Source organism: Vulpes lagopus, chromosome 12 (genome assembly GCF_018345385.1).
Source record: "Vulpes lagopus strain Blue_001 chromosome 12, ASM1834538v1, whole genome shotgun sequence".
NCBI lineage: Eukaryota > Metazoa > Chordata > Mammalia > Carnivora > Canidae > Vulpes > Vulpes lagopus.
This window is the reverse complement of record NC_054835.1, coordinates 43,324,119-43,334,536: the sequence shown is the minus strand read 5'-3', so window position 1 is coordinate 43,334,536 and position 10,418 is coordinate 43,324,119. Positions and strand designations below refer to the sequence as shown.

The 10,418-nt window shown below is 53.2% G+C and overlaps 2 protein-coding genes across 2 annotated transcripts; both read right to left on the bottom strand.

Annotated features, from left to right (window-relative positions):
- Positions 1–1,100: 1,100 nt before the first annotated feature.
- LOC121474004 (leucine-rich repeat-containing protein 37A-like) lies at positions 1,101–3,277 on the bottom strand (the record flags this gene model as incomplete). Its single annotated transcript, XM_041726836.1, has 2 exons — positions 1,101–1,120; positions 1,225–3,277. Coding segments are annotated over 2 exons (2,073 nt in total), but the record flags the coding sequence as incomplete, so codon positions are not given.
- Positions 3,278–6,981: 3,704 nt separating this feature from the next.
- On the bottom strand, positions 6,982–9,587 carry LOC121474003 (leucine-rich repeat-containing protein 37A3-like). Its single transcript, XM_041726835.1, has 4 exons — positions 9,164–9,587; positions 7,920–8,125; positions 7,157–7,778; positions 6,982–7,013 (listed from the first exon to the last, which is right to left on the bottom strand). The coding sequence occupies exons 1-4, from the start codon at positions 9,585–9,587 to the stop codon at positions 6,982–6,984; spliced, it is 1,284 nt and encodes a 427-aa protein (XP_041582769.1).
- Between the last annotated feature and the right edge of the window lie 831 nt (positions 9,588–10,418).

Sequence of the window (10,418 nt, the reverse complement as noted above, 5' to 3'; positions counted from 1 at the left end):
TCCTCCTGATATACTGGAGATTGAGCTACAGTAACCTCCTTAGGTGGCCCTGGAAGCTGGATTGGAGTCTCCTGCATAGGTTGAGGATGCTCAATCTCCTTAGTGAATTCTGGAGTCCTAGGAAGCCCCGGGTCCAAAGGCTGAACTGTGACCTCAGTCAAGATTGGATGCTGAGCTTGAACCTGCTCTTGATGTGCAAATGTCACTTCCAGGTCCTTTGGAGGAGCAGTAGTATTTCTCACGGTTGTAGAATGTTCCACTTTCGTGGGGGGTTCTGGAGTCATGGTAAGCACCAAGTCCAAAGGCTGAACCGTTACATTGGGTAACAAGAGATGCCGAGCTTGATCCTGACCTGGAGTTGGAACTGTCACCTCCCGATACATGAGAGGCTGAACTACAAACTCCTCAGGTGGCTCTAAAGGAGGACCTGGAGTCTCTTGCATGGTTGAAGTTTCAACCTCTGTAATGGGTTCTGGTGTTATGGTAAGCTCCAGATTAAAGGTTGAACTGTGACTTCAGACAAACTTGGACTCTGAGCCTCAACATGTTCTAGATGTGGAAGTGTCACCTCTGGATCCTCTGGAGGAGCTGGAGTCTGCTACAGGGTTGTAGAAGGCTCTGGAGGTACAGTAAGCTCCAGGTCAACAGGTTTAGCAGTGACACTGGGCAAGCTTGAATGCTGAGCTTGATCTTGTCCTTGAGGTGGAACTGTCATCTCGTTATGGACTGGAAGTTGTGGTTCAACCTCCTTAGATGGCTCTGGAGGCTGAGCTGGAGAAGGTTCTGCCTCTTGATGGGGCTCTGGGGACTGAGTTGAAGCCTGCTGCAGAATTGGAAATGACTCTAGCTTCTCAGGGAGCTCTGAAGGCTGAGTCTGTGCCACCTGTTGGGCTGGAGAAAGTTCTACCTCCTTAAGGGGCTCTAGAGGTAGAGATGGAGCTTCTTGCAGGAATGGAGAGGATTCCACCTTCTCAGGAAACTGCAGAAGCTGAGAAGGGGTCTCTTGAGAGACCGGAAGAGGTTCCACTTTGTCAGCAAGTTCTAAAGACTGGGCTGGGGATTCCTGTTGTGTGGGAGAAGGCTCTGCCTCCTGAGGGGGCTCAGGAGATATCGCTGGGACCTGCTGGGGAACAGGAGGCTGAGCTGGAACCTCTGGTTGGGTTGGAGGTTTGCCGTCTTCAGTGGGCCCTGGAGAATGTGCTGAGACTGCATACTCATTTGCACATGGTTCAATCTCCTTAGCGGGCTCTGATGGCTCAGCTGGGACCTCCTGTTGCGCTGAAGTAGGTTCCATCTCCTTAGGAGGGTCTTGAGTCTGAACTATGAGTTCTTGTTGGCCTGGAGGAAATTCATCTTCAGGGGTCTCTGGAGCCTGGAAATGAAGCTTGGACTGGGCTGGAGAAAATTCAAGCTGCTCAGGGGGAACTGGAGCTTGAGCAGGGGCCCCCTGCTGCCCTGGAGAATGTTCAAACTTAGTGGGCACTGGAGTTATGAAAACCTCCAGATCTACACGTTTTACTGTGATATTGGGCAACATTGGATGCTGAGCTTCACCAGGACCTAGAGATGAGAATGTCACCTCATGATGTACTGGAGGCTGAGCTACAATATCTGTAGAGGACTCTGGAGGCTGAGCCTGGTGCTCAGGCTGGACTGGAGAAGGTTCTACACCTACAACAGGCATCTGAGGCAGAGATGAGCTCCACTGCTGGCTTGGAGAAAGTTCAGTTTCCTCTGGAAGATCTCCAGTCTGTGTTGGGACTCCGTGCTGGACTGGAGAAGGTTCAACATTTTCAGCAGGGGCTGGATGTTGTTCTGGAAACTCCTGCTGGATTGCAGAAGGTTCCAACTGTTCCGGGGACATGGCAGACTGAGCTGAGGCCTCTTGCTGGGGTAGAGATGTTTCAGCTTCATTAGTGGACTCTGCAGTTATGATAAGTGCCAGATCCACAGGTTTAACAGTGACTTTGGGGAAGAGTAAAAGCTCAGCTTGACTCTGACCTAGAGGAGAAACTGTTACCACATGGTGCTCTGGAGAGTGAGCTGGGACCTCCTGCTGGGTTGGAGAAGGTTCAACCTCACCAGAAGGTTCTGGATACTGAGCTGTGGCTTCTTGCTGAGTGGCAGAAGAGTTAACTTCCTCATAGGTCTGTAGATGCCGACTTGGGGCTTCCTGATGGGTTGCAGAAGGTTTAACCTCCCCTAGGGGATTTGGAGGTTGAACTGTGGCCTCTGACTGGGCCGGAACAGGTTCAATGCCCTCAAGGGACTCTGGATACTTAGCTGGGGCCTCTGTTTGGGTTGGAGAAGGCTCACCCACCTCTGGGGTCTGAGGGTGCTGAGTTGGGGACTCCCCCTGGGTTAGAGGAGGTTTGATCCCCTCGGAGGCCTGTGGGTGCTGAGCTGGGGCTTCTTGTTGGATTGGAGAAGGTGCAACCTCCTCAGAGGTCTGTGGATGCTGCCCCTGGCTTTCCTCCTGGGTTAAAGATTCACTCTTCTCAGACATCTGTGGAAATTGAGTGGGAGCCTCTTCCTGAGCTGGAGATGGTTCTCCCTCCTCAGAGGCCTGTGGATACTGGGTTGGGGCCTCCTGCTGGGTTGAAGAAGGTTTGGCTTTCTCAGGAGTCTGTGCATGATGACCCTGGCTCTCCTCCTGTATTGAGGAAGGTTCACCCTCCTCAGGGATTTGTGGAAGCTCAGCAGGGGCCTCCTGCTGGGGTGGAGAAGGTTCCTTCTCTTCCTGAGTCCCTGGAAGTTGAGCCAGGGCCTCCTCCTGGGTTGAAGGTGATTCACCCTCCTCAGGGGCCTGTGAATCCTGAGCCAGGGTGTCCTGCTGGGTTGTGGAAGGTTTAACCTCTCCAGGGGTCTGAACAGGGGTCTCCTGCTGTGTTGGAGGTTTCTCCTGTGTGGGAGATTCTGGGGACTCAGTTGGAGTCTCCTGTTGAAATGGCAAAAGTTCAATCTCCTCAGGGGACTGTGGAGGCAGAGTTGGGGCTTCATGCTGGGTTGCAAAAGGTTCCACATTAAGGGGCACAGAGGGCTGAGCGACAGACTCATGCTGAACTGGCAAAGGTCCCACCTCTGTAGTGGGTTCTGGTGTTACAGTAACCTGCACGTCTGCAGGTTTAACAGTGATATTGGGCAGATTTAAATGTTGAACCTGATGGTGACCTGGAGGTGCAACTGTCACCTCATGATGCTCTAGAGGTTGAGCTGGGTGCTCCTGCTGGGTTGGAATAGGTTCCACCTCCCCCAAAGACAGCTCTGGTGGCTGAGATCATTGCTCTTGCAGGGTTGCAGAAGATTCTATCTCCCCTGGAGATTGACCTGGGGTCTCCTGCTCGGTTGAAGATTCTGCCTCATTAGGGAGCTGTGCAGGTTCAGCTGGGGCCTCCTGTGTGAGTAGAGTAGGCCCAGCCTCCTCGGGGAGCTCTACAGGCTGAGCCGGGGCCTCCTGTGTGAGTAGAGTAGGCCCAGACTCCTCGGGGAGTTCTGCAGGCCCAGCTGGGGCCTCCTGTGTGAGTAGAGTAGGCCCAGCCTCCTCAGGGAGCTCTACAGCCTGTTCTGGGGCCTCCTGTGTGACTAGAGTAGGCCCAGCCCCCTCGGGGAGCTCTACAGGCTGAGCTGCGACCTCCTATGGGACTGGAGAAGGCTCAGCCTTCTCGGGGTGCTGTGGAGGCTGAGTCACAGTTACAGTAAGTGCCAAATCTACAGGTTTAACACGACATTGTGTAATTTTGGCCGCTGAGCTTCATTCTGACTCAGAGATGGCACATTTACCTCCTGAGGTGGTACCTCCTCCTCTGGTGGCTGAGCTGGGGCCTCCTGAGGGGTCGAAGGTTCTACTTCCTCAGGTGCCTCTGTAGGTTGAGCTGAGGCTTCCTTTTGGACTTCAGGGGTACTTGAAGGTTCAGCTGGGGCCTCCTGTGGGCCTACAGAATGTCCAGCTTCCTTAAGGATCTCTGGAGGCTGAGCTAGAGCGTCCTGAAGAAGTGGAGGTGTTTCTGTCTCTTCGGGGGACTCTGGATGCTTGGCCTGGGCCTCCACCCCAGGCAGAAAAGGTTCAGGTTCCTCTCAAGTGGACTGGAGAGGTCCTGCAGGGGTCTCCTGCAGGAGTGAAGAAATTTCAAGCTCCTCAGGGTGCTTTGGGGGTTGATCTGGTCCCCCTGGGGAATCCATTGGTCGGTTTTCCTCAGGATATATGATATCCGTACCAGAATCTGAATAATCGTCCTGTAGTTGTTCTAGGAGCTCTTTATTTGCAAATTGGTTTGGAGTTCCAATAACAACTTTGGCAAGCCTTCGATGCTGAACTAGATCTTTGTCCAGGTTTGGGGATGAAACAAAAACCTTGGTTGGTTTTAAACTCTGACTGTCCAGAGGTGGAGCAAGTATTTCAAATGACTGGTGGGTGATCTTCTGGCTCATCTCCAGGTTTCATCTTACTTTTGAGTGGAGAAGGCAGAACTATGGTCTGATCTGATTCTCATCCCAACACAACGTGGGAACCACTTGTAAGAGCCTTTCGTGCAGCGTTGGCTTGTCATTCAGATACTGATCTGTCTCTGGGGGCGGCTCACCATTTGAATCCGTGTCCAGGGATGGAACCAAAGTCTCAGTCAACTGCTTAGGAGGGCCGACATCTGGGCTGGAGCAGAGGACCTCAAGGTATTACAGCCCCCCCCCCGGCTCTGCTGGGGGGTAAGTGCCTGGGGCGATTCAAGCCGGAGTTCAGGAGAGTGCCAAGACCAGGGTTCGGGGGATCCCCGAAGGCCGGAGGTCAGAAGGGCAGGGTCCAGACCAGGGCACGGTCTCCCCCTGATATACTGCAGAATGGTCTCCTCCTGATATGCTGGACATTGAGCTACAGTAACCTCCTTAGGTGGCCCTGGAAGCTGGATTGGAGTCTCCTGCATAGGTTGAGGATGCTCAATCTCCTTAGTGAATTCTGGAGTCCTAGGAAGCCCCGGGTCCAAAGGCTGAACTGTGACCTCAGTCAAGATTGGATGCTGAGCTTGAACCTGCTCTTGATGTGCAAATGTCACTTCCAGGTCCTTTGGAGGAGCAGTTGTTTTTTTCACGGTTGTAGAATGTTCAACTTTCGTGGTGGGTTCTGGAGTTATGGTAAGCTCCAAGTCCAAAGGCTGAACCGTTACATTGGGTAGCAATAGATGCCGAGCTTGATCCTGACCTGGAGTTGGAACTGTCACCTCCCTATACATGGGAGGCTGAACTACAAACTCCTCAGGTGGCTCTAAAGGAGGACCTGGAGTCTCTTGCATGGTTGAAGTTTCGACCTCTGTAATGGGTTCTGGAGTTATGGTAAGCTCCAGATCTGAAGGTTGAACTGTGACTTCAGACAAATTTGGACTCTGAGCCTCAACATGTTCTGGATGTAGAAGTGTCACCTCTGGATCCTCTGGAGGAGCTGGAGTCTGCTGCAGGGTTGTAGAAGGCTCTGGAGGTACAGTAAGCTCCAGGTCAACAGGTTTAGCAGTGACACTGGGCAAGCTTGAATGCTGAGCTTGATCTTGTCCTTGAGGTGGAACTGTCATCTCGTTATGGACTGGAAGTTGTGGTTCAACCTCCTTAGATGGCTCTGGAGGCTGAGCTGGAGAAGGTTCTGCCTCTTGATGGGGCTCTGGGGACTGAGTTGAAGCCTGCTGCAGAATTGGAAATGACTCTAGCTTCTCAGGGAGCTCTGAAGGCTGAGTCTGTGCCACCTGTTGGGCTGGAGAAAGTTCTACCTCCTTAAGGGGCTCTAGAGGTAGAGATGGAGCTTCTTGCAGGAATGGAGAGGATTCCACCTTCTCAGGAAACTGCAGAAGCTGAGAAGGGGTCTCTTGAGAGACCGGAAGAGGTTCCACTTTGTCAGCAAGTTCTAAAGACTGGGCTGGGGATTCCTGTTGTGTGGGAGAAGGCTCTGCCTCCTGAGGGGGCTCAGGAGATATAGCTGGGACCTGCTGGGGAACAGGAGGCTGAGCTGGAACCTCTGGTTGGGTTGGAGGTTTGCCGTCTTCAGTGGGCCCTGGAGAATGTGCTGAGACTGCATACTCATTTGCAGATGGTTCAATCTCCTTAGGGGGCTCTGATGGCTCAGCTGGGACCTCCTGTTGGGCTGAAGTAGGTTCCATCTCCTTAGGAGGGTCTTGAGTCTGAACTATGAGTTCTTGTTGGCCTGGAGGAAATTCATCTTCAGGGGTCTCTGGAGACTGGAAAAGAAGCTTGGACTGGGCTGGAGAAAATTCAACCTGCTCAGGGGGAACTGGAGCTTGAGCAGTGGCCTCCTGCTATCCTGGAGAATGTTCAAACTTAGTGGGCACTGGAGTTATGAAAATCTCCAGATCTACAGGTTTTATTGTGATATTGGGCAACATTGGATGCTGAGCTTCACCAGGACCTAGAGATGAGAATGTCACCTCATGATGTACAGGAGGCTGAGTTACAATATCTGTAGAGGACTCTGGAGGCTGAGCCTGGTGCTCAGGCTGGACTGGAGAAGGTTCTACACCTACAACAGGCATCTGAGGCAGAGATGAGCTCCACTGCTGGCTTGGAGAAAGTTCAGTTTCCTCAGGAAGATCTCCAGTCTGTGTTGGGACTCCCTGCTGGACTGGAGAAGGTTCAACATTTTCAGCAGGGGCTGGATGTTGTTCTGGAAACTCCTGCTGGATTGCAGAAGGTTCCAACTGTTCCGGGGACATGGCAGACTGAGCTGAGGCCTCTTGCTGGGGTAGAGATGTTTCAACTTCATTAGTGGACTCTGGAGTTATGATAAGTGCCAGATCCACAGGTTTAACAGTGACTTTGGGGAAGAGTAAAAGCTCAGCTTGACTCTGACCTAGAGGAGAAACTGTTACCACATGGTGCTCTGGAGAGTGAGCTGGGACCTCCTGCTGGGTTGGAGAAGGTTCAACCTCACCAGAAGGTTCTGGATGCTGAGCTGTGGCTTCTTGCTGAGTGGCAGAAGAGTTAACTTCCTCATAGGTCTGTAGATGCTGACTTGGGGCTTCCTGATGGGTTGCAGAAGGTTTAACCTCCCCTAGGGGATTTGGATGTTGAACTGTGGCCTCTGACTGGGCCGGAACAGGTTCAATGCCCTCAAGGGACTCTGGATAGTTAGCTGGGGCCTCTGTTTGGGTTGGAGAAGGCTCACCCACCTCTGGGGTCTGAGGGTGCTGAGTTGGGGACTCCCCCTGGGTTAGAGGAGGTTTGATCCCCTCGGAGGCCTGTGGGTGCTGAGCTGGGGCTTCTTGTTGGATTGGAGAAGGTGCAACCTCCTCAGAGGTCTGTGGATGCTGCCCCTGGCTTTCCTCCTGGGTTAAAGATTCACTCTTCTCAGACATCTGTGGAAATTGAGTGGGAGCCTCTTCCTGAGCTGGAGATGGTTCTCCCTCCTCGGAGGCCTGTGGATACTGGGTTGGGGCCTCCTGCTGGGTTGAAGAAGGTTTGGCTTTCTCAGGAGTCTGTGCATGATGACCCTGGCTCTCCTCCTGTATTGAGGAAGGTTCACCCTCCTCAGGGATTTGTGGAAGCTCAGCAGGGGCCTCCTGCTGGGGTGGAGAAGGTTCCTTCTCTTCCTGAGTCCCTGGAAGTTGAGCCAGGGCCTCCTCCTGGGTTGAAGGTGATTCACCCTCCTCAGGGGCCTGTGAATCCGGAGCCAGGGTGTCCTGTTGGTTTCTGGAAGGTTTAACCTCTCCAGGGGTCTGAACAGGGGTCTCCTGCTGTGTTGGAGGTTTCTCCTGTGTGGGAGATTCTGGGGACTCAGTTGGAGTCTCCTGTTGAAATGGCAAAAGTTCAATGTCCTCAGGGGACTGTGGAGGCAGAGTTGGGGCTTCATGCTGGGTTGCAAAAGGTTCCACATTAAGGGGCACAGAGGGCTGAGCGACAGACTCATGCTGAACTGGCAAAGGTCCCACCTCAGTAGTGGGTTCTGGTGTTACAGTAACCTGCACGTCTGCAGCTTTAACAATGATATTGGGCAGATTTAAATGTTGAACCTGATGGTGACCTGGAGGTGCAACTGTCACCTCATGATGCTCTAGAGGTTGAGCTGGGTGCTCCTGCTGGGTTGGAATAGGTTCCACCTCCCCCAAAGACTGCTCTGGTAGCTGAGGTGGCTGTTCTTGAAGGATTGCAGAAGCTTCTATGTCCCCTGGAGATTGACCTGGGGTCTCCTGCTCGGTTGAAGATTCTCCCTCATTAGGGAGCTGTGCAGGTTCAGCTGGGGCCTCCTGTGTGAGTAGAGTAGGCCCAGCCTCCTCAGGGAGCTCTACAGCCTGTTCTGGGGCCTCCTGTGTGACTAGAGTAGGCCCAGTCCCCTCAGGGAGCTCTACAGGCTGAGCTGGGACCTCCTGTGGGACTGGAGAAGGCTCAGCCTTCTCGGGGTGCTGTGGAGGCTGAGTCACAGTTCCAGTAAGTGCCAAATCTACAGGTTTAACAGCGACATTGTGTAATTTTGGCCGCTGAGCTTCATTCTGACTCAGAGATGGCACATTTATCTCCTGAGGTGGTACCTCCTCCTCTGGTGGCTGAGCTGGGGCCTCCTGAGGGGTTGAAGGTTCTACTTCCTCAGGTGCCTCTGTAGGTTGAGCTGAGGCTTCCTGTTGGACTTCAGGGGTACTTGAAGGTTCAGCTGGGGCCTCCTGTGGGCCTACAGAATGTCCAGCTTCCTTAAGGATCTCTGGAGGCTGAGATAGAGCGTCCTGAAGAAGTGGAGGTGTTTCTGTCTCTTCGGGGGACTCTGGATGCTTGGCCTGGGCCTCCACCCCAGGCAGAAAAGGTTCAGGTTCCTCTACAGTGGACTGGAGAGGTCCTGCAGGGGTCCCCTGCAGGAGTGAAGAAATTTCAAGCTCCTCAGGGAGCTTTGGGGGTTGATCTGGTCCCCCTGGGAAGTCCATTGGTCGGTTTTCCTCAGGATATATGATATCCGTACCAGAATCTGAATAATCGTCCTGCAGTTGTTCTAGGAGCTCTTTATTTGCAAATTGGATTGGAGTTCCAATAACAACTTTGGCAAGCCTTCGATGCTGAACTAGATCTTTGTCCAGGTTTGGGGATGAAAGAAAAAACTTTCTTTGGTTTAGACTCTGACTGTCCAGAGGTGGAGTAAGTACTTCCAATGACTGGTGATCCTCTGGCTCATCTCCAGTTTTCATCTTACTTTTGAGTGGAGGAGGCAGAACTATGGCCTGATTCTCCTCACCTAACCTTGGAACCACTTGTAAGAGCCTCTCGGGCAGGGTTGGCTTGTCATTCAGATACTGATCTGTGTCTGGGGGCAGCTCACCATTTGAATCCGTGTCCAGGAATGGAACCAAAGTCTCAGTCAACTGCTTAGGCGGGGCCGATATCTGGGCTGGAGCAGAGGACCTCAAGTTATTAAAGCCCCCCGGCTCTGCGGGGGGGGTAAGTTCCTGGAGTGATTCATGCGGGAGGTCAGAGGAGTGGGAAGACCAGGGTTCCGGGGATCTCCGATGGATGGAGGTCCGACGGGCCCACTCCGGAAGGGGAGCTGCCTGGCCCAACAACCACAATGGTTGCCAGGTATAGAGAAGTAATAACACGCAGAAGCAAAGCCGGGACATAATACTAGGAGACTCTGGGGAGCAGAGACCCAAGCCAGTGGGGCGCTCGGTCTCGCCAGAGAAACGGAAATGTTCAGGGAGCCCGGCGACGCCCCCATTGTTAGCAACTGCGCGCCCCTCCCCCGCCTACGTCCCACCCCTTATTTATGACACCTTTAGTAGCTTGGCACAGCTGGGGTGCGGCTGGCCCTGAGGCCCCTCCTTCAAGCCTTTTCCCCAGAATCCCCAGGCCAAGCCTCCCTTCCCCTGCAAAGGCCACCACTACCTCCCGCTGAGCTAAGGGGAAGCATTTGGGCTGCTGGAGTCTGCATGGACCCAGACTCCAGCGCTCTGAGGTGTAAGGGTCGGGGTGTGGAGCAGTTTCCCAAGGAAGCAGAAGACCTGGCGTCCCGGGAGATTCAAAATGCTAGTCCAATTCTGGCCGATCGAACTTGTCGTCTTCAGAGCTTAAATCCCAGACACATTCCTCCTCCCCCTGGCTATACTGTTTCTAGGAAAAGAGGCTGACGTGAAGAATAAGCGCGGGGACAGTGGGGAGGGGCGCGCACTTTACAGTTACTCTGAAATGCTGCCATTTCCCCTAAGTTCTCAATATGCACGTCTGATTTTTAATTCACTACTGTGTTAGGAGGAGGCCACCTACCACTGAATCAGTGATGGCTCCAAATTCCTGTGGGAGGGGCTTGGGGGCATGGGGTAGGGGAGAGGTGAGCAATTCATTCTGGGAATGAGAGTCTGAAACCAAGGGACTAGCCCTCAGCTTACATTAGTATGGAAAACTTCCCCGTCCCACCTACACTCAACACACCTGTCAATCTAGAACAAGTACCA